The 23,618-nt window shown below is 35.9% G+C and overlaps 1 protein-coding gene across 1 annotated transcript; it reads left to right on the top strand.

Moving 5' to 3' along the window:
• Window positions 1-5,454: 5,454 nt before the first annotated feature.
• LOC108665692 (bifunctional protein GlmU-like) lies at window positions 5,455-11,309 on the top strand. The gene is made up of 3 exons (XM_018152469.2): window positions 5,455-5,509; window positions 9,835-9,963; window positions 10,950-11,309. The coding sequence occupies exons 1-3, from the start codon at window positions 5,471-5,473 to the stop codon at window positions 11,193-11,195; spliced, it is 414 nt and encodes a 137-aa protein (XP_018007958.1). The 5' UTR covers window positions 5,455-5,470; the 3' UTR covers window positions 11,196-11,309.
• The last annotated feature ends 12,309 nt before the right edge of the window (window positions 11,310-23,618 follow it).

The raw sequence follows: 23,618 nt of genomic DNA, 5'->3' as shown, positions 1-23,618 counted from the left end.
TTCATTTGGTGTGCATAAAATCGTAACAGAAGCAACAACGCAGTTTTCTTCAGGTTTCAATTAACATATCAGATCGTTAAGGATTTGAAAAATATGGAAAAATAAAGCAATTTGAGCCGGGATTTCAGACCATTCAATCAAAAGACCGAAAAATCCAACGCATGATTTATATTGCCAATAATTGAGAAGGTTTGAAATGGATGATCCAGCGAAAATACAAAATTTTGAGTGAATCATGATCAATCATCCGACAATTCAGGTGCAAAATTGTACCAAATAGTGCAATAATTATTAGTAATTTGCAAACGTTTGTGCCTTATTTCATGGTTTCCTTTTTTTTCATTTGCTTCTATGCAGAGATGCATTTGCTTATATTTTACGACGTTGTCACCTCATTATCTATTCTGGTTTACCATATGAAAGTGTAGTTTATTGAGGCTGTGAATGATTGAAAAGTTTTTGAAAAAATATAAGAACAATCAATAGAGAAAAGCCATGTGTACACGTTTGTTTTTTCAAAACTTTATTCTTTAAATTTCTGGACTGAAAATTAAAGTGGTCTCCGTAGGTTTTTGATGCCGATGTATTAACTTCATGGGGTTTTCTTGGCTTTTATATTATTGCTGAAATATTCTGTCAAGCACACGTCCAAAAAATTTTTTTTTCACTAGTTGAAATCGAAAGTAGAATATATCATAATGTTTTTATATGTTCATAAATTTTATAATCATTCTAAGCCTAGTCAGGCGTTTTCATCTGAGTCGACAGATTTTACCCTGATATTTAATCGGAAAATTTAAGATTAATTGTATTATTAGACGCCTATTTAACATAAATAATCTGTAAATAGATTGATTATGTTAAGAAAGCGACAATATATTTAGAATGCTCAATTGCCATTTGTTCGAAGTGCACGAATTAATAGAATAGAATAGAATAGAAGTGTCGGTGTTGGAGAAATAGGCCCATGGCCTGTTGCCGATTCTTGAACTTTTCGTGACTTGATTCACAAGGGATCCGGCCTTTGGAACCCGATCTTTCCATAGCTGACGATTGATTGAGATAGTGTGTTCCAACGCTGTTTTTTTAGTTTATAGCCGTGGCCCCTGGTGTTGGTTCTTGTTTCAAATTCTAGTAATCCTTCTGTTGATCAATATCATCAATATTTTCTTGAATATTTTGAATCTTGCAAACAATTTAGAAACTAAATCTGCCAATGGAATTAAGAGTTCAGTAAACTTGCTGGGAAAAATTACCTTGTTTGCTTCACACCTCATGTCCGAACCTTAATAGAACAAATATTTCCCCTCCTCATTCATATGTGTGCAAAATATTATTGGTCGCGTCTACGTGAGAGTAACATGGCGCTGCGACCCTCTCATCAGAATAGCTAGCAGACGGAGTTGCTACGAGCGACGGGGCTTCTTCCATTGTGGCCGTCGCATGTAAATCAGCTTAGAGCGCCACGAATTCCTAAGCCAAGTCGCTTAAATAATGATGGAGAGGCACTAGCGAGAACTTCATCCTATTGCTGCAGCATCACTTCCATGCTTTTCGCAAGAACCGCCCTTGATGACTTCGGTGAATGCCGCTCTGTGAAACTGATAAGGATTTTAGACTGATGAATGAGCGACGAATGAGCGAATTCGCACGAACGTTAAATTATATCTAGTTGGTTTGTAAATAAAACTTTGTTGTGATAATCGAGCAAGGGCTTGAAGAAGACATTATAAGCTCAAAACTGTTGAATGTTATATTTTGAACTCGAAGTAAATAAATTTCATCGGTCCTTGCAAACTCTGGTTGATTTTAGGCGGCCCTGGTTTCAGAATTTGATTGGAGATATAAGAAAGAACGTTAATGCAGTAAAATTTTTATCGACCCATATAGAACAAAGAAGCAAGTTTTTTAAAACATACAAAATAATAAAAAATTAGATCACTACTCACTGCAGTGAGTGACAGAGAGCACATTTTCCCGTCCGTCCGTGAAGTCACGGACAAGCAGACGGACGGACGGACATGACGAGCACAATAGCACATTTTTTTCCATAAATGAGAAAATGCGCTAAAAACAACAATAATAAATTCCAAAACGCATCCCACAGACAGAAAAAAAACTGATCAGTATAATGAGAATATCAAATTTGCACCTGGAAAAAATCGGAATTAATCACAAATATGTTCTAAAGTGGGCATCTAGCAGCAGCGGGTGTACGTTTAATTAAGTTCATTAAAGGACGCGGGGACCGGTGATTGGCAGTTGCAAATTGGACGAGTCGATTTCAAGGGATCAATAGCGGTCTAAAATACTGACTGATTTTCACGAGCGTAACATTGCTGACTTTTGCTTCGGAATACGGAGTCGAGTTTCAGTTGATTTACGCGTTGATATACATGGACATGAAAATGTTTGAAGTGGAATTTTCAGTGCAAAATATATTTTGCACGAATAATGTGGTCACATCTGTGTTTATTTCACTGTTTGGGCCATCCACTAGGAGTGACGTTCAATCAACGGCGAAATTAGATGTATTGTTGACAGTTTTTATCTGTGCACTGATAATTTAGTCCTCATTTTAGTCGTGCAGCCCAAAAGTTTTATTACCTGGTTCATATAAGCTTAAGCTTGTTTAACTAATCATGTTTAATTAATCATGACTTTCCTGTTATTGGTCAATACAAAAACTCAGGATTTTACATCATTATCACATGACGTGCATTTTAGAGTTTAGTTGGCCTTCTTAAAATTTGACGTTCGATGATACTTAGATAATATATTGGAATGTATTTTAATTTGTCGCGTGCCCTTAAAAAAATCTGTTCAGTAGGATTTTGAAGCACTCAGTGCGATATGTTCATTCTTTTCACGCTCGATTCACTTTAAAGTTGATTGAATTTAGAATGTTGTCTCAGGTGAAGACTTAGCACTTCTAGGTTCACGAGGAATTTTGCGTTAGTTGATGAAGTTCATTCAGCTTTTTCCAGGCAAGTATAAATCACTAACTGCTGGCATCACTGACTGCATTTATGATCCGGTGAAATATATCAGTTCGATGCCATCAACAGAGAAAAAAATGTCGACTAAGAAGACAGCAATTCCATCTAAAAAATGGATATTGCGTTTTATCCCACGTGTGGATGTTATGGTGCTTTGAATGACCGAGAATACATCACACGTTCATAGAAGTTAAGTTATCATTCAAAATAAAGGCATTTTATGATATTCCGAAGAAACCGTTGGAAGTATTGTGCACTGAAAACTTCATAAGGTTATGAATGCAATCAATTTGTCGATAACTCAAACAAAGAGAACATATTGATGAGTAAAATATCTTAAAGAAAGAAGTTCATGCAGTTGTTAACTGCAGAGAATTGGTTATCAACTTATGATTTAACTTTTTATTTGAAACTTTAAAACACTGCAAGCACGTAAAACATAATATTCTTGCGTAGATAACGTGAAAAATTTCATCTGCAAAGTTATGAATAGTGGAAGTTGCCGAAAGTCAGCCGGAGCTCATAAACAAGAGGGCAGTTTTGCGTGGCGCTTAATAACGTCATCAGGTGGAAGGAAGGCAATTCATGCAGCGATGATGACACCGTCAGCAGTTTTGTCCGAGAGCTGCGAGAACTCATCTATTTTGCGAGTGTCGGCGACAGCGAGCGCCCGCCTGCCACTTTGATCGCCTCCAATCTAGCTCCCTTACTTGCCTCAATGCCTCGGGATCAGGATACTTCCCCTTGAAAAAGAGGAAGGAAGGTAAAACGAACGTCAAGAAGGAGTCTTTGGTTTTTCGCTCTAATGGGGAATTGTTCATCAAGTTAGATATATGCTTTTTGAGAGACTGAAGATTTAAAAATTATTACTCTTCGTTGAAATTGTTTTCACATTAAATGTCTTATGATTTTTGGTAATTGTCATTTTCCAATCTGGAATTGATTCTTGAATTCACGGGGGTCATTATTTAAATTAGGATTAGCGGCTGAAGTGTATTCTAAGACATATAAAATATTGTTAGCAATAAAATATAGTTAGCGAAATTTGCTTTAATTTTCTTTTCAAACTCTCAAATTCTTATGTCCGTTGTAGAATGGAATCAGAGGTCAACTATTTAGTAGTTCCTATAGGGCCAAAATAAAAAAAAACATTTATAAACTTTAATTGATCGAAAAGAAGGAAAATATTAATTACACTAAATTTTGGGTAATTTGATATCCGTCTCAATAAATTCAACAGCAAATGAAATTATGACATTTGCAGGAATATTCGTAAGCTAAGCTTACTATGGAGATCATTTGATAGCGGTAACATAAATGTATAAGCGATATTTTCTATTTATTGGTTCAGTTAAGTAAAATATTATGAAGCTCTTTATCAACAAAAGAAAAAGTAATTATTCTTTAGAAATGTTGCATCAAAGTTGTTTCACACCATGCCATGTTGATAGAAATTCTTTTTTATTAATAAGCCACGAAGATTGAAATTCGAGATTTAGTAGAACAGGATGATATATATTAAAATATAAAGCCTGCTGAAAATTTAGTCGCCCACGAAAATTAATAAAAGCTTTTGTTGCAACATTTGAAATGCGTAACTGCCAAATGAAATTCTCCAGCAGTGAACTATTGGATTTTTCTCGGCTTTATTAAACCGTTCTCAATATAACTTCTCAATACAATTCATAAAATTAAATGATTCGAACATTTAAATCGCAAAATATAGTTAGATAAATTTACAGAACAGAACAAATAACGCGAATTAATCCTTAAAACTAGGAATTTTAAAACTTAATCTAAAATAGTCTTAGAAAGATGTGCATTAGTCCCATTTTCCATATGTTTTTTTCCAGCTTTAATCAGTAGTTTATCAGTGGACGTTATCCTCACGTTAGATAAAACGTCTAGTTATGGGATTAACAGGGCTACGTTCTCATTATGATCACTATAACAATAATTAATGCCCGTGAATTTACTTTAAAATTGTCCTAATAGAATAATAATGGGCCATCCAATTTCCCCTCTCTGTTCATATGATTCAAGTTATTTGTCTCTAGTGTGGGAGGACTGAGGGGAAGGTTACAGTAAAATATGAATTAATAGTTCATGAATTTTAGTCCTGAACGCATTCTCACGTTCAAACAGTTTTTCCGTCGGGATTCCAAGCATAATCACACGTCATCGAATAATTGACAATTATTTGATGCAAATGTAATAATATACTTCATACAATTACAATAAAATATTTTTAAATATTAAATTATAAATTATTATTCCACAGAGTGCGTTAAACTCTTATTTACCTATTTCACAAAAGTCATTGCGTCATGTATAAAATTATTATCTCCTAAAATAATAACAATCTAGAGCAAACAACTCCACATTCTGAAGAGACCTCATACAGTCGTGCCTGATAAGAAGTTGTTAAGCCTTGTTAAGGCCAGTGTCCCCAACACAGTGCCAGCAGCAGCATGCGTGTTCACGTCATCAGGTTGCGTCCCGGGACTGAGGTGCGACTAATAATTAAATTTATTTGACGTATTTGAATATATCTACTCATGCGTGAGTTAATAATTGTTGATAATTATAATGTATTGATTTTCAATTAAATATTTATATTACGTGAACCTAGAATAAACTTTGCGTATAAGTAAAATCGTATTTGACGTCTTATTAAACACATAAGTTAAAAAATAATCTTATGATTATTCGTATTCGCAACAAGTATATATAGTGATGTTATAATTTGTTTAACGGATCCACGTCTTTGAACTCAATTTCTGCCTTATGAAATCAACGCTCAACAGCACGTTGTCTCCGGGCAAAAAAAATACATAAAGAAATTATTTCATATTGAGTCTCGGACACATATGATCTGAACGTTGATTTGAATGTTCGATCGTAATATCGTTTAATAATGCATAAACTATGCAAACTCGTATTTATGTAAAATACACATGTATACCATATTTTAGTATATTGTATAAAACTTGATGTAATAGTGTAGCGGTCCGACTTTCTGTCGTTCGCGCTCTTCTTCTTTCTTTCTTTCCGACACATTACTCGGAGCTGAAATTGGATCTGAGCCGGGGTTGGCTCACTCTCGATGATGCCGCCTGCCTGGTCGGGCGTGGCAGGACGCAGTAATTGGTCAACCATTCATTCAAAACCAAGTTCTTGTATTTTGGTTACTTCATCCGTCGGCCATGGACGGGTGCGGCTGCAGGCAATCGGAGCTTAAGTGCCAGTCTCAAGACGGTACTGTACGTCGCCGGCACTGTACGTCGTCAGGACTTGGTCGATGGTTTGAACATTTCTCTCCCACTCGTCGAACAGCGTAGAAGGAAGCTGCAACTTGTTGGCAACGTTGGACAGAAGTCACGTTGTAATCTCGGCAAGCGCTGCGCTCCTCCGCTAGAATCTAACATCTTGAATAGATTTGACTGAAGCTAATTTCGCTGAACTGTGACTTCCTCTCTGCTACAACACCGGTGACTATGGATAGGCCCAGCCAAATGTTCAATTTTACCTTAGTTCAACTTGACATTTCCGGTCTGATGGCTACATATGATTACTGGTGTATTTCTCATGAAATTGCTTGCTTATTTATACATATTGATCGTTAAATATATAGTTCATGCTTGCATTTATAGTCTGTTTATTCTGTCTAACTATCACGTTGGGGTAGCCCATATGTGTTGCCCCCTCTCCCGCAACAATAGTACAATTTATGATAATTTGATTGAATATAGAATGTTTAATTCACGTATGTGCTCCTTACAACGGTTACTAACATAGTAAAAGCATACGTAAACTTGCAACACCAGAGACCCAAATTGTAGTTTTCCACAACGTTTTAGGAGGCTGTTAATTTCGTTGAGAAGGCATCACATGGAAGTCGTCGGGCTAGGGACAGACCGCTCTCTGGAAGTCTGTTCAAAACAATCTCTAACGTTTATCGTCTACCGGATAGTGCTTATCTTATCTTCCTTCGCTTTTGGAGGCGAGTGCTGCCTAGCTTTGTTTCTCTACACTAAATTTCCATTACAAAATTTGTTGAGTATCGTTATTAATGAAACTTATCTTTGATTTTATTTCAAAGGCATGGCAATTATAATCGAAAATTTGAATTTATTTGTTGTGTGGATTCTTCGTTGTTGGCTGTACGTACTTTGCTGGGGTCCAGGGATTTAGTGCTCCAAACAGATTTTTATTAATAGGCGATCAGAGCATTTGGACATCGTAAAATTAGAACTTTGTTCTTCTAAAGAGTCAGAGAATTGTTTGGAATCAATTTCTACACTAGAAGTGCTTCCAAATGAGATGAATATAATCAATTAATAAAATAGGTGCGAACTTTTTTTAGCGCATTTTCTCATTTATGGAAAAATGCACTATTGTGCTCGCCATGTCCGTCTGTCTGTCTGTCTGTCCGTCCGTGACCACGTTTTCGTCGACAAGAAAATGCGCTCTCTGGTACTTACTGCAGTGAGTACTGAGTTATATTTTTTAAAGTTAGAGTGTAGAACAACTTAACCACAGACAACATCCTGTGGTAGTTCTTACAAATCCGGAGAAAGATTCAACTGATATATAATTTAGAAATTTAACAGTTATCGTGTAATATCCAATACACGTGGAAAATTATTGGCTCAGTCTTATTCTGGATTGTGCATCCAAAGTTACTATCATTGTAATACTATTTTAAACATGGGTTAAGTAACGAGTGATGCCCTTCACAAAATTTAGCAATGAGTTGACTTTATTTTTAACATCAGTTGATTTATGATTACTTTTGAATAGAGGGTAGAGATAAATTGAACTTCTACCCCAAAAATGGTAATTTGATAAGTCTATCTATAACAATGGCATTTTATTTGAGAATATTTCGTTACAACTCTACGGAAATTATACCAAAAATTTAACTAAGTCCCATGATTGATCTAAAACTCATGGTTTGCGCGTCGTGTATTAACTCAGGAAAAGATAATGCTTGCAGATTAATTGCAATGAAACTACTCCTAAATGAAAAATATAATTTCCATGACTTTATCAGCAGTCAGATCAAATTTTCAGATGAGTTATCCGTTCAATATTTCTCAATTTATTTTTTTTTAATTTCAGCATCTAGTTAAGAATAAATAGTTCCCACATATTTATTTGTAGACATAGAAGCATTGTCGAGATAGTGCTTTTTTGCTCTACGCTCCATACAAACAGAATAAATACTAGAAATCTGGCGCTACAACAATCGGTTGTTCTTTTAAGCGGATCGCAGTATGCGAGATCCGTTTAACAGCTGCGTGAGAATACAGGAGATAACAGAGCTCAACCGTACGCTTTTATCTCACACTTCCCCATCTGGTACCAGTGTGCTTACTTCGTTAATCCCTTCACGATTTCTTCTTAGTTTCTCTGAAATGAATTCCTCTCGATCCCAAAAGTTTCGGGCAACATTTGTCCGGGTATTTTGAGAAGATTTCCCAGACTCCCAGAAGCGGAGCTGCGGAGGGCGATAAGGCATCCAAAACACTGACACAAAAGGCATAAAAGCTTTATTTTAGTGGCAAACTTGAGGAGCTATTCAAGACCCACTCATCTATAGGACTCTACTTTTTTCCATCACGGTAATTTCCGCTTGTTTTTACATCGATCTCAGATTTACGCTCTCAACTTTGCACCAAATTCTTTTTGAAGGAAATACATCCAGTTTCTTTACATGCTCAGAAAACCCCTATGGAAAGCTCAACATTATATTTGCAAGGCATAGCAGATATGGAGATATCTCATGTTTTATTCCTTATCCCTCAATCTAAAATGTAATCACATGGAGTTTATAATATTCATTGTCGTGTTGGTATTGAATATTCAGTGGACGTTGAAAATTTACAATGCTCCTCGTATAGAGTCGTTATGCTCTTGCCTCATCTATCTTGTTATTCGCCATGGTACGACAGAACGATTATTTTAACCCCTAGATATCAGATCAGTGTTATGTATAAATGCTTTTTTAGATTATAGATCATCGGGAAAACGGTAATCATATCACATTAATAAAATAATAGAAATACAAACTCGGATGAAGAGCGTTGAGTCCGCCCCTAAAGCTCAGCACCAGTCGTATTACATTTTTCAATTGAGTTGATACATGGAGATTCTGTGGTCTTCTTGCTCATCGGTGTATTGTTATATTGTAACGGAGCTGCTGAAAGTAGAGGAGTAGGTGAAGTTCAATTAAGATTTTTAGTTCCTTTAGCATTTCTTTCAAGTGACAGAAATTAGTCTGATTACACTGATCTGATTTATTATTGATTACGATTAATAAATTATTTATATGAGATCATTTGATGCTTTTGTTGCAATAATATTTTTCGGAATATAATATAATAATTGTTTTAGGAAATAATAATCTAAATAATATGGTATCTTGAAAAAGCCTGCAAAATAGCTCAAGTTTGATTCTACAAGTGTAAGGATTAAATTTGCTTGACCGGTTGAATGTCCCTAAAGTTATTTTTAAGTTGAAATTCTTTTAGAATGCAGGTAATTTTGGAAAAATACTCCTCTATCATGAACTGATCAAGAAATAATTATTATTAGATACTTTCGATTGTTTCGAAATGATGTATTAAGCATTGTTTGCTCAGTAAGTTTCTGCATACTATTCCTAATAGTTTATTTGATTCTGTATATTTAATTATATTCATCGTGTTCATCATTAATACACTCGTATGTGCATAAATTTCATTATAATAAATATTATGATAGATCTCAATTGTATTTCATAATCATAAGGTTATATTATAGATAATATTGCACTCAATGCTAAGGGCAGGTGACAGAGGAACTGCAGCGGTTGGCGCGGGAGGAGCTGCAGGCAGGAGGTTGTGTGCTGACCTGCGTGGGCTCGGTTACGGGCATCACCCTGCGCTTTGCTTCACAAGACACCGGCGGCGACAATAAGGCGGGGCTTTGCTTGCTGAACTTCTGTTGGCTAGTATTTTTGTTATTGTGACTTATGAAGCGGAGTGGATTTGCATTGCGATATATTAATGAAGAATTTTACTTGTTATAGGAATGGATTGGACTTGAACTGAGCTATATTAATGAACAATTAGACGTGATATAGAAATGGAGTGGACTTGTACTGCGCTATATTAATGAACAATTAGACATGATATAGGAATGGAGTGGACTTGCACTGCGATATATTGAAGAACAATTAGACGTGATATAGGAATGGAGTGGACTCTCACTGCGCTATAGTGGAGATTAACTAGTGTTTATTAGAGGCCTGACGAGAGCAATGAATATAACAAAATAAGCCGTAGTTGTTGTATTTCGAATATAAGAGGCTTTCTGTCTATCCAGCTTCTAAAAGAAATATGTTAAGACGGAAATATGAAAGGGCAGAGGAGCAATATACTTTTAGACTCAAACAAGTATAATTTGAGGAACAGAATTGCGCATTTTACTCATACCGTCCGAGAATAAAGTGAAATCTTGTTCGTGACTTGAGGGCATCTGTACAGGTAACCAGACAGCGCACCGCTGGCAGTGAAACACAGTGTAATGCAGAACGTATACTGGCAAGCGTGAACGAGGTTCAGCTGTCTGCATATGACGAGTATAAAAGGCATACTGACACCGATGTCAGGCACATCGCATATCAGCTATTATTCGCTCTATTATGGTTCCATAGAAAGTTGTGCACCTTAACTCTACACAGCATCCAGTACGATTTTATAAAAAATTACAGGGTCAACATAAATCATTTCAAGTCATAAAAATAAGCGGGTAGCAGTTGTTGCTCGACTAATAGTCATCCGCCAACTTTAGCTTGACCCTTTGCAACTTATATATATACAATAAATTTTATATAACTTATATATATAACATATAATATACTTATACTTATATATAATTTATATATACAATATATTTTTTCAGATTCAAAGCTTCAAGGGCCATTACGAGGTGCTGAGTCTGGTTGGAACCTTGACAAAGGATGGCCTGCACCTGCACACTTGCTTGGGGGACAAAGATGGCAAGACCATCGGTGGTCACGTCATGGGTGACATGGTCACCTACACCACCATGGAGCTCGTCATCGGCGTCATGGAAGACTTTGTCCTCACAAGAGAGTTCGACGAGGAAACCAAATTTGATGAGCTGGTCGTCACACCTGCTAAGTAAAGGAAATTTAACGAGTAACCGTTTGATCTGGATAGAATATTTCAACGTAAAGCTGTTGTTAATGTATTTTAGATATTTTAGACAAATGTCGGTAGCACTTTAAAAATGTAAAATAAATATGTTAAAATAAATAAAAATATAAAAAGATGTCGATAGTCGAAAAAAGCGTAACTATGGGAGTGTCAAAATGCATTTAAAACAAACTTGTCTTATGAGGGATGTTCTGCAAAATTTTGAGCTAAGTAGCTGCAATCCATCTATTTTGTAGAAGTCTGAATTGTGTGGTGATGCTCTAAAACTAACTCAGTTAATGCTTAACATGCCTCTAATAAATGATGAGAAAATGTATAATTTTCTTGCAGGCGGGTATAGAGAGATTTTCTGATTTACCATTCATTTAAATATTATTTAGTAGCATTGAAAAATAAATAAATATAAACAAATATTAAAAAAAACACGTTTTTCTGGTTTTTACAAAACTAAAAATAATGAAATAAAACAAATAAAAAACTGTTAAAAACCACGTTTTCTTAACGGACAAAAAAGAAAAACATTTACTCGTACATAAAATTTAAGTTACGTAAAATGTTATGTAATGTTATGTAGGAGTAAATGTTTTTCTTTTTTGTCCGTTAAGAAAACGTGTTTTTTATGTGTTTTATTTCATTATTTTTAGTTTTGTAAAACCAGGAAAACGTGGTTTTTAAAAATATTTTTATATTTATTTATTTCCTACTTTTTAGTTAGCAATTTTAGCAATTGAAACCGATTTCCAGGGTTGGCAAGTGTGGATGTTCGAGAAAAAACTCAATTGTAAACCGTGAATTTTTCGTGTTTTTTTTTTATTTTTTTTTTCTTACTTTTTTTTTAATTATTATATCTGATGATCAAATCTTGAATTGTTAGGCAGCATAAGCATGCATGCCAAATTTAAAGTTTCTAGGATGTTCAGAAGAGCTCTAAATTAAGGTCTGAATTTTTGATGACAGACAGACACGAAACAAAGTCAAGGAAAACGTGGTAATAACATTACAAATGAGGTTCTATTTCACATATAAAACGACGATATTTTACAATGATACATTATTTAGACGTTAGAACGATGATGTAACATTTTATAAGCAGTGGAGCACTGCTCATTCATTTTCGGAATTATACTATCTCCTAAACAATTAGTGTAAAATAGATCCTTTAAAAAGTGGCATACATGCCTACATACATATATGATGTTAAGTAAGTTGGAAAAGATTAGTTATAATTTTATGTAATAATTTAAGGTATTATTGCCGAATTTCGGATGACCGAGATAAACATCGCAGCTAGAAAACACTCGTTTATTTATGAAAAGAACATTTCTAAAAACGAGTAAGAATTTTGCTATGCAAATGCGTGAAACTTATGATTTTTTAATCGCAAAATCATCGCTTTAAATTTAAGTTTTTACGTATTTTATTCAAACTGCTATCGGAGGGCCGTTGATTTTTAGTTACTTCACACTTCAAACGATGTGGGATAACTCTTCAAATTTTCGGATTGGGATTCGTAAAACTCGTGGAAAATTACTGCCTGAGGTGCAATATTCTGGCCTAAAATAAACACGGAGTAGGTAATATCGGGGCGGCTCAAGCGAAGCTGTCACTCCAACACTAGCTCTATCATCTCAAATGTCAACCTGACAACTTTGGATAATCGCCTGTATTACCGGCTGCCAGATGTAACTACACTCCGATAAAAATTAATAAAGAATCGCAGTGCTTTGAGATTCAAAGTTGTGCAAGAATCTCTTCTTTAAAATTTATTTAAATCTTGTGTTCTATTTGCGTCTTTCACTGTTAGTCAGGTAGAAAGTTGAAGGTAGAAATGCAAAAAACTTGATCTTGACTAACGATTCTTGATTTTTGAGAATTGCATGATATTATCAGTTTATTTATACATATTTATGCAAAATGTTGCATTTCTTTTTCATTTCTCTGGTACGAAGGAGTTTGGTAATCAACGAAAAATTTGATTATTTTTAGCTTTATTTTGGTGGGGTGAAAAAATTGCATTCACAATACTCTTGGACGGAAAACTTAAATCTGAGTTCAGTTCGTACAATCTTCAGTTACTCTCTTCAAGAATATCAAACCAATCTTGCTGATGCACATGCAGTTCAAGTCTTGACGGGAGCCGCGACAGAATATTTTTGGATTTTTTGTAATTTTTTGCTTGCTCATTAAACTGAGTGACTGAATTGAGTACTACACGAATTTTTGAAGTAAAGGTTCATTAGCAGTGAAGTTACTAGTAAACATGTATAAAATAATAATAATTTGAACCCATTTAAATGTTTTCCCTAAACTTTGTTGAGGAGGTTCCGAGATGCCAACTTACTATAGGCATAGTATTCCTACACATTAATTATTGAATCTTATATTTCCGAATCGCAAAGAAGGCCATGTTCAAACAAAATATTTTCACGTTATAGATATAGATACTGTGAATTAATTGAAAAGAGTAGGTGCGGCAGTGAATTTGATAAGTTAAGCATCCTTGGTGGTTGAACGATATATGTGAAACCATCTATGTAATTATGTCTAAATAAACTGGTAACAGTTGAAGGCCGAATATTTTCCTTTTTATGTATAAATGCTTTTTTAGATTATAAATTATCGGGAAAACGGTAATCACATCACCATTTACAAAATAATAGAAAATGGATAAAAAAGTATTTGCTACTTTTTTTATTTCTACATTGATGGTATTAATTAGACAAATTAAAATCAGCCCGGCATATTAAGAACCACTTGATGTGATGAGCTCCATTTATTTTAAATTAGACTAACGCTGATATATTCTTGTGTTCAGATGCCATTTTGTTTATTTCACTAGGGAAAAATGAAGTGACACATGCGTACTGAGGGTAATATGAACAATTTTGTTAACTAAAATTTTGATTAAATTTTACTATGAGACTCAAATCAACATTACCACGAGGTTGTAGTTGGTCAACACAAGTGTCTTGGTTGCGGCAATATTACGCAAGAAGCCTTCCTCTGTACGAGAAAGGCTTCACTTCCTCTGTTTGCTTTGGCACCGCAGCTGCCAGCTCCGCTAACCAGTTTAGTCGTGATTGGAGGGGACTTTGCGGCTCTAGCAGCCACAACTGAGGCCACAAATGCTCTAAACCCAAAATTGTATTCAATGAAATCGAGAGGCAAAAGCTACTGCTTTCTAGAGATTTATTGCCTTCATAGTATTCCGAAAATTATATCCTTCCCAAAATGTTGAAAGTTTGAATCAGTGATGTCGCATGGCTCGAACGATCATTTTGAATAACTGGAACGGTACAGTGATAGAACAGTTGCTCAGCTCGATTTGATTAATTGTGCACAGTTAACTGTGCAACGGCTGACGAATTTTTCTCAGGTGTCTGTACAAGATAGAATATGGCAGTTTTATTGACTATATATCAAGATATTTTTACTTCTTGATATTAATGAATCCTGAAAACGTATTCAACGTCGATATTTCAATAAGCTTCAAAACCCACGCCTTTCACATGAGTATTGTAAAATATGCAACTTACAACTCCCATTCTATGAATAAGCAGTAAAAACTATAGGCCGGTGATGTTATTGATGACTTAACTGCGCAATATGCTGGGCGTTGAGTGACAATTATTTCTATGAACATCACTTAGTACCGTAAATTGATTGTTTTTATGAATTATTTGATTTATTTGAACTTCAACTGTCTTCATTAGTAGTTTGTTTCACTCGTGAATTATGTGGGATTCAGTTCAGGCGATATAATGAAGCTTGGATTGCTTCAAGTCTATTTCAGTATTAAATTAATATGGAAAAATATAGCAATTGGTCTGTTTTAAAAATACTTTTTAAAAATAAGTTAAAAGTTCACTAATCACAATGAACTATTTTTCACTAAAATTTTTGAATTATAAAATTAAAAATTTTTAATTCGTCAATTTCAATGTCCATCGTCAAATAATTTAGATAGAATAAAAACTCACACATGAAAACTCTCGAAAAGTAAATTATAGGCGAAAGAAAAGTGTACTCTGACTGTTCGATGCTTTATTAGAGCCAGAAATTTTCCTGATCCAAAGGATATTTCCGGAAGTTTCCACTCCTATTGAAGTTTTTAAATGAGGAACAGAAATGTTGAAGCTCCATTCCGAGTCGCTCGAAGCTATTTCTTGATTACTTCAGGCATCTTTCTGCTACCTAAACTTTCTTTTTGCCACCAGATATTGAAGCTTTGGATCATTTCATTCAAAGTTCATTAATTTGAGAGACCAGGAAAAGTTTGATTTGCCAGCCAGTCCTTAATTTGTAAATACCACGAAAGCTATTAGAGGTGAGAAGACCCATAAATTTATCAATAAAAACGAAGGAAACTGAAATATATGTATTGACTTAACAAAAAATGATGTGCTATAAATTTCAGTGAAATTGAAGTAGGTATAGTTTTCTTTTTATTTTTGTTTCATCATTACATCGAATTTATATCCATAATAAAATTGAACAGCTACTGGCAACACATTCAACATGAATGGATTAATTTACTGTTTTTTTATAGGTTATTTTCTTATTTTTTGACCTACCACAGAGCGTGATGATAGCAAAAAAGTTTTTTTCAAATTCCTCATGACTCAAAATGGCAATCATCGCGGCGTAATAAGAGACAGAATTTTACTCTCTAATAACAGGAAATTGAGAAGCTATGCGCTAATACGAAATCAATACATTATGATTAAGTCTCTCAATAAACCATAAACACCACAATAGCTTCTAGATAACAGAAGGTAATCTGGCCCAGTTGTAGGCCATGCATGGGTTTTCTTCGGCTCCGCGAAGATGCCAAAGATTTTAGCCGTGAACGCGAGGAAGCCTTGCAATCTCCGTGCAAATCCGCGTGCTAAGTTTTTGAGTGGATTCAAAGCCCCAGGCTGGCGCTATCTGCGATTACGGAACGCGCAATGGCAGAGGCTCAAGCCTTCAAGTGACGCTTCTAATCCTTCTCCTCTCGCGCTCCGGCTCAAACTTCAAATCAAGATCGATTAAGGCACATTATAGCGACAATGGCACGGCAGAATACCGCCGCTGGCTGACGCTGTGTACGGCTGCAATACACCGCCACACTTGCGGTCGTCATTGCGCCTCGCTCGATGTGAGCCAGCTTTTTGGTTGCATAATTTAGATTTTGTGGAAGATTCATATAAGGTTGATCCTTATTTGAACTGTAAATTCGTACTTGGTATGCATTCTTAATAGAGGGCAAGAATTCATCGACAGAATGAAAGTTGAATCCAATGTATGCTCAAAAAATTCCCCTTGAAGGAAAACGAGGTTGTATATTTGTTTTCTGCAGGATGTAGTTGAACGTTTTTTCAATACAGAAGTAAACGATAAATACACTATTTATACAATGCCAGTTTAATCATAAGCGGAATTATAGTTCATTGTTGCTTTAAAAACTTGAGCACAGAAGAGAAGAGCTTGACTTTTACCCTGGAAAAAGTTCGTTACCCTAGAGATTGGTCCGGGAAATGACTTTTATATAAAACTGTCTTTGGCGAAAAAAGCCCATGCTCAAATAAAATGGCTGGCGTTTATCCCGTAACGGTACTGAAGGTTCAACAGAGCTTCATATTTCAAATGAGATTTTCTCCGTAACTATTGCAGGGAACAAATTGCGGCAAGCGTTGCCTCGAGGCGGTCATAACACGCACAAAACTCGGCTGCTATTTACCCTGATTCACGGCAGACTGCCGGCCGCTCAGGGTAGGACGCTTGTAAAATCTCGGTAGCTTTGGCGCCGGCTAACGTCCGTGTTGAGGCCAGTGAATTTCAAAACCGAGAATATCAATCAAATAAATGGATGCTCTGGGCATAATCCAGTTCTCTGTTGCCTTACTGAACGCTCTCATGCACTCGATTTATTCCTTACTTTGAAAAATATCTGAGTAAAATGTTAGACTGTTAAGGCCTGCTGGGTTACAAACGCATCTCTCGTATCTGGCAGACGAAATAAAGAACTAAATGATAGCGTTAAACCTGGAACAATAGCTTGATGTGAGCACCAAGCTTGAGCGCTTCTCTGGAGTAGGATTTAGAAAAGACAGAGGATCGGAGATATTGCCGTCATTCGTGATTGATGACGCCATGCAAACAAACTCAATATTGCTCATATCTCCTCACTTCAACGGTAATGGATTTGTGAGAGAGAGTGACGAGTATGAAACATGATCAAACATACCGGTATATGTTAATGAACTAACAATATGAACTAACTAACAATATTTTAGTCCAAACATAAATGTTAATGAACTAACAATATGAACTAACTAACAACATTTTAGTCATTATTCGCCTGATTAAGTCGTTCAAAAGCCAAGTCATGTTAAATGATTATTGAAAATAATATAATTGTTACTGATTTTTATTCAACATCAATTTCAATTTTCGTGCGAAATGCCGTACTTTATTGGTTCTTGCTCAGTCATAATCGAGAATATTAGTGCAACAATGCATATCAAGAAAACTAATGGAACCAATCTAACTCCGCCTAAGCCGTTTGATAGGCTTCATATAAGCACATCTGGTGCAGTTAGCATATTGTTAAACCTTATGTAGGATATTACATAATATTGAACATAAGTGAACCCTTACGAGTGGCGATCGTACTGACTTGATTAAGGGAAACAAACAATTATATCTCAGTTTATGGAAAATATTTGACATGAATTTAGTTCAAGGCTAACACACTGCAATGGAAGTCATTCGGAGATGATTAGTAAAAACATTAAGTGAAGTTTGGAATGATTATCAATGATTTATTACTCTAAATTTTTTGCCTACTTGCTTTTGAACAACAGTGTAGTGATAAATGCCGTTATGCATCGCGAAGCTATAAAATACATTGAACTTATACATAAATAAGTTGATTATATCAGAGAATCATAAAATATTGTTAAATGATCACCCAAATAACCCATTCAGGGACATATTTGACGATAACATCAGACTAATTTTCATTGTTTAATTCAAAGGACAAACGACACATAACGGTAAACTGCACGGGAGGGTGAAAGCGTTGGCAATTCAGAGTTAATTGATGTAGACAAGGCACTCAGGACTGCAACACTGGACGCTTCTTTCTCCAAGCTCTGGGGTAAAATTCCACTATTTTTGTGGGGGAATCACGAACCCCTCTAGGGTATGAAAATATTCCAGACCGCGACAATAAAATTGCATTCTTTATACGGTTAATGCCGATTTGAAGTTTTGTGTGAGCTGACGTTTCAGTAATGCTGCAGATTTTCTCATCCGCAGCTTGGGGAAAATGTGTCGTGACATTCATAAGCTTGTTCTTGTTGGCTTGGATGTCGCGTAGGATTATCCTATCGCAATTTTTCGAAAAATCATACCAAAAAGGCACTTTTTGAGTCTAGTCTTTTTATGCAGAAGTCGGGAGAGTTTAGACCGAACCACAATTAAGAAACCGCACAGAACTTTTGACTACAGCATTGATAAAATATTATGTTAATTAATTTTTAACTCGGTTAATTTGGCTTCAACTTAATTTAAATCTAATCACTCTAAAAGGTTATATCCTGTACATTGACCAGTCTACCTCGAAAATACATTTTTATTATTATTTAAAATTGTAACTTACAGAGCAATGGACTGTAAGAGTAATGGACTGACTTACAGAGATTTTGCATTTCAAAATCTTCGAAAAACTGTTCTTTAGTATTGTAACCAATTTTATTCAACGTTTTAAATTTGGGAGTCTTAATTGAAATTACTGTGAATTTATCAGTAATATATTAATACGGCAAGGTCGATTAAAATTCACTGCCTAAAGTTTGCCTAATTTAGTGTTCTCTTGCTTCTTTATCACGTATTTCATGTTTTCCCGCCTTTTTATCATGCATTTCGCGGTATTTTTCTTCTTTTTCGCGCACTTCGCGTTATATCGCTTCTTTATCACATATTTCGTGTTAGTATATCACGTACCTATCTATCAAAAGTGGTAATCTCGCTTCTCTATCACGTATTTCGTGTTATTCCTGTCAATATTGTCGCGAAAATCTCGGTACGCACAAAGAAAATTTGACCAAAGTCACGGTAATACGAATGTCCAGCTTTGATTTATATTTATATTGCTATTATTGAAGAAGAAATAACCTTGGTATCGTCGTAGACAAATTCATCAAAGCTATGAAATAAAATTTATTGATAATGCCTTTCATGTCTTATGTATCTAATTATCAGTAATTTAATGTATTTTTTTATAGTCTTCTACATTGGATTACACTAAACTCGAATTAATTTCAATTCAGCGGCAGCACGACACTCATTGAAGAAACCAAACGTATACATGAGAAGTATTAACATGAAAAACGGCGCTTCTCATATTATATACATATATATGACATAATTTTCGGTAACATATATTTTCTTTGACATATTTAATAGGAAATAAGTGAAATATATGTCGATAAACGAGGGTCAGAAAAAAGCCTACGTTCATGTTTCGTTCATGTATAGCACCCTTAGTCGTCTCCTCGGAGCAGCCATAGACTGATTATGCTTGTTCACTATGAAACTCTTTCGTTTGCAATTTCCATCCACGTATTGAACATTTTTGTTTGGTGTGGAAGCTGAAACATGGCAAAGTAAACTGAATTTTCATGAAATCACAAAATTATTTCCATATAAATGTTATAAAATGTTAAAAAACTCGGTGGTATTTAATGAACATGATTATTTAACGATAGAGAAAATCCTTTTGGACCCACTTTTGACTAGAAAAACTCTAAAAGGCTGAACACAAGCTTGGCACCATCTCAGGCTTTCTAATTAAAGGCTCCAAAACATGTTACTTCTCCACTAATTACAAAATATTTTTTTCCACGAGCCCTGTGTGCTCTTTCTTGCTTGAGCGAAACCCAAGGTTTTCAGACAACACTGCCGGTATTTCCCTCAAGATTTCGGTTCCTCCTTCGTTCCCAATCTTTTCACTAGAGAGGAAGGATTTCTTCGAATTAAATATCCCATAGCGCAGGTATTTGCATGATAGTTGATCCTACTTAAAGAAATATAATTCAAAAAGTTAGCTGGAGTATTTCCAGAAAAGTGGTAGAAATAAGGCAAACTCGGATCAAATAAAGCCGTTCTTCCGTAGAATAATAATCTATCATAAGTCTTTATTCCCAGTAAATTTCGTCTTCCTGGGATGATCAAAAGACAGCTCTATTTTGTGCTGGCCGTGGTGAAGTACATATGCCAACGAGCGAAACATTCCGAGAAAAAAGCGGATCAAAGACCGGCCCGTATTGACTCCGTCATATTTGCATTTCATTTTCGACAATGAGGCGGGGCCGGTGCGCCTCAAAAGGCTTCATGCAGGAAACACTCAAAGGAAATTATAAGGCACCGAAAGCTCAGCCTTCGCAGTCTACGAAATAAAACAAAAAAGAACTTGAGAGCCTAGCAGAGTTGAGAAATTCACGGCACAGGAAACTCTTAAATGGATCGAGGAGAATGATATGTGGTGTTTCGGTAGGAATGTTTTTACGAGAATAATTTTCTTTCTACAGTGGATTTTGTATTTTTAAATTGTTGCTGAGAATCTGGACTAGAATATACGTTGCAGAAGCTTCGTTTCTATCGAAAATGCATAGAGTGCAAATTAAAAATTAATTTTCGACGCCAAAACCTGCCTGGACTTGAATTATTTTGTATTTACTTATTCTTTAATTCTCGCGAATTTTTTTATTGTAAATTGCGATCTGAATATTTATGTCTTCATTTTGACTGTCGGGATTGATGGAAAGTTAATGAAGTCCTTCGCTAATGGCGCGGTTCTTTGATAAAGTAAAATAATGTGACTCATTAGAATATGAGTGATGGTGACTATAGTTTAACTGTTGTAAGTAAACCCAATTAAAAATGGTGCTTATCGTTTAAGAAAGGCAGTAAATTATCAGTGCATTTATCACTAAATTTAAAAAATATAACTCAGTACTCACTGCACTGCAGTGAGTGACAGAGTGCATTTTCTCGTCGACGAAAACATGAAGTCACGGACGGACAGACGGACGGACAGACAGACGGACAGACGGACATGGTGAGCACAATAGTGCATTTTTTTCATAAATGAGAAAATGCGCTAAAAATGCTTATTGCTCTCAACCGAAGCACTTTCTTTGGCCATATGTTGGTGCTCGGCAAAATTAATTTCCTTGACAAGAAACTTCTAGAATCTGCCACTTCGCATCTGACATTCGCCCAATCCTTGGCTAACGAGCATAGGGTAAAGTAACGACCGCCATACGCTTGAGTCTTGAGCTCGTACTTTGTTTCAGGACAACTTTTGAGGAAGTTTTCCAAAACGGAAAAAGCCTTTCTTGAATGATATTGGGAAGTCAAACTGGAGGAAATGTAAACAGAGTTGTATTTTTGCTTTGTATAACGTTCCCTGGGGAAATGTTTAACGGATTATTATATATAAAGCACGTATATAAGTGAAATATTTTTCCAAGACATAAGTCTCGAGTCAGAAGTATAATTTTGTAATTATTTGATCAACGTAACACCTGAATTATAGGCATAATTTATTACTAAATTAAGACACAAGTAATGTACTTAATGTTTTCGGACAACGAGTAAGTTATATTTTTCTTCCATTAATGAATGCATGCAAAAGCGATCTTCGACGCCTCAATTACCAGTTTCAAGCACAAGCTGTTCAATCATATATAGATTCATTGATGGTGGTATTCAAAACAGGATTCAATGCACCTGGATTCTTGCTGATAGCATTGAACTCAACACATCATCAACTTCGAAGATCAAAATAACCAAAAAGGAATTCATCTCATGAGTGAAACCTTGGAGGCAATATCAGCCGCTTGAATGGTATAACACGTATGAGAATGAAAGCAATATCTGCAGAGACCGTGTTTAATAAGCGCGCAACGAAGACGCGTCGCACAAAAGCTGTGTTTCGCTGCACTTCTGTTGGGCGTTTATTGGTGCTGTCAGGGTGTTAACAATAGCTCGCTTCAATATCCTTGTTCTCAAAGAAATTCTTCATACTCTCGCATGCAGCATGAGGCAATACACTTATTTAGTCCTTTCGCAACAGACGGGACTTCTCGGTTCCAAACCACTAGGTACGAATAGCACGGTAAATATATTAAAGACGCAAGGGTTAAAGAACCTGAATCGAGTTCATTATAATGAGTAATTCCAGGGTAAATCCTGTGTCACGTGTATTTGATATAAATAAACAGGAAATGAAGGATGTTTCATAACATTCATTGAGAGATTGTGAAACTGCTGCGGATGCGTATCTGAGGTCGTCGTAAGATAAGATTGATTATAATATTATCGTTCACATACTTTAATGATGTGAATGTTATTTTGTGAGACAAACGACCTTCATTATTCTGAAGAGTGAATGCTGATAAGATGGCAACGACGGCGCAAGCAGAAAAATAATTAGTTGTCTTCATGGACGAAAAATCTTACCAGGTTTTAAGATTTTGACTATACAAGGACGTTATCATTACGAGCTTAAACTGTATTGGTTGAAAATGCCAATAAAATTTAGTTTGAGAACCGAGTGCGATGATGGAATGCGAGAAGTAAATTGCGGCGTTAAACTTAAATGATCGCATAAAAAATTACTCGTATAAAAATAATGTAATAAAAATCCCACTTGAATCAAACGCTCCGCTCGAAAATGGGACGAAAAATGTTCTGCTTATACACGAAGTGATGTCCCGGTGATTCTCTTTAACGAGAAACGATTCAGAGACGAAAATACGAGGGTAGTGTGCTCGGAGCTCTCACTGACTCTATATCCCTTGAACGAGTCTCAAGTAAAGGGGTTCGACTCATGATTCGGTGATCCCTTGAACGGCTCTCAAGTGAAAGGGTTCGACTCTTGACTAGGTGATCCCTTGAACGGCTCTCAAGTCACCGGGTTCGACTCTTGACTCGGTGATCCGCGTTGAACGGCTCTCAAGTAAAGGTTTTTGACTCTTGACTCGGTTATACGCGTTGAACGGCTCTCAAGTCTCCGGGTTCGACTCTTGACTTGGTGATCCGCGTTGAACGGCTCTCAAGTAAAGGTTTTCGACTCTCAACTCGGTTATACGCGTTGAACGGCTCTCAAGTCACCGGGTTCGACTCATGACTCGGTTATACGCGTTGAACGGCTCTTAAGTCTCCGGGTTCGACTCTTGACTTGGTGATCCGCGTTGAACGGCTCTCAAGTAAAGGTTTTCGACTCTTAACTCGGTTATACGTGTTGAGCGGCTCTCAAGTCACCGGGTTCGACTCTAGACGGTGATCCGCGTTGAACGGCTCTCAAACAACGGTGTTTGACTTTCGATTCGGTGAT

Source organism: Hyalella azteca, unplaced genomic scaffold, assembly GCF_000764305.2.
Source record: "Hyalella azteca isolate HAZT.00-mixed unplaced genomic scaffold, Hazt_2.0.2 contig5580, whole genome shotgun sequence".
In the NCBI taxonomy this organism is placed as follows: domain Eukaryota; kingdom Metazoa; phylum Arthropoda; class Malacostraca; order Amphipoda; family Hyalellidae; genus Hyalella; species Hyalella azteca.
This window is presented reverse-complemented; position numbering and strand designations above follow the sequence as displayed.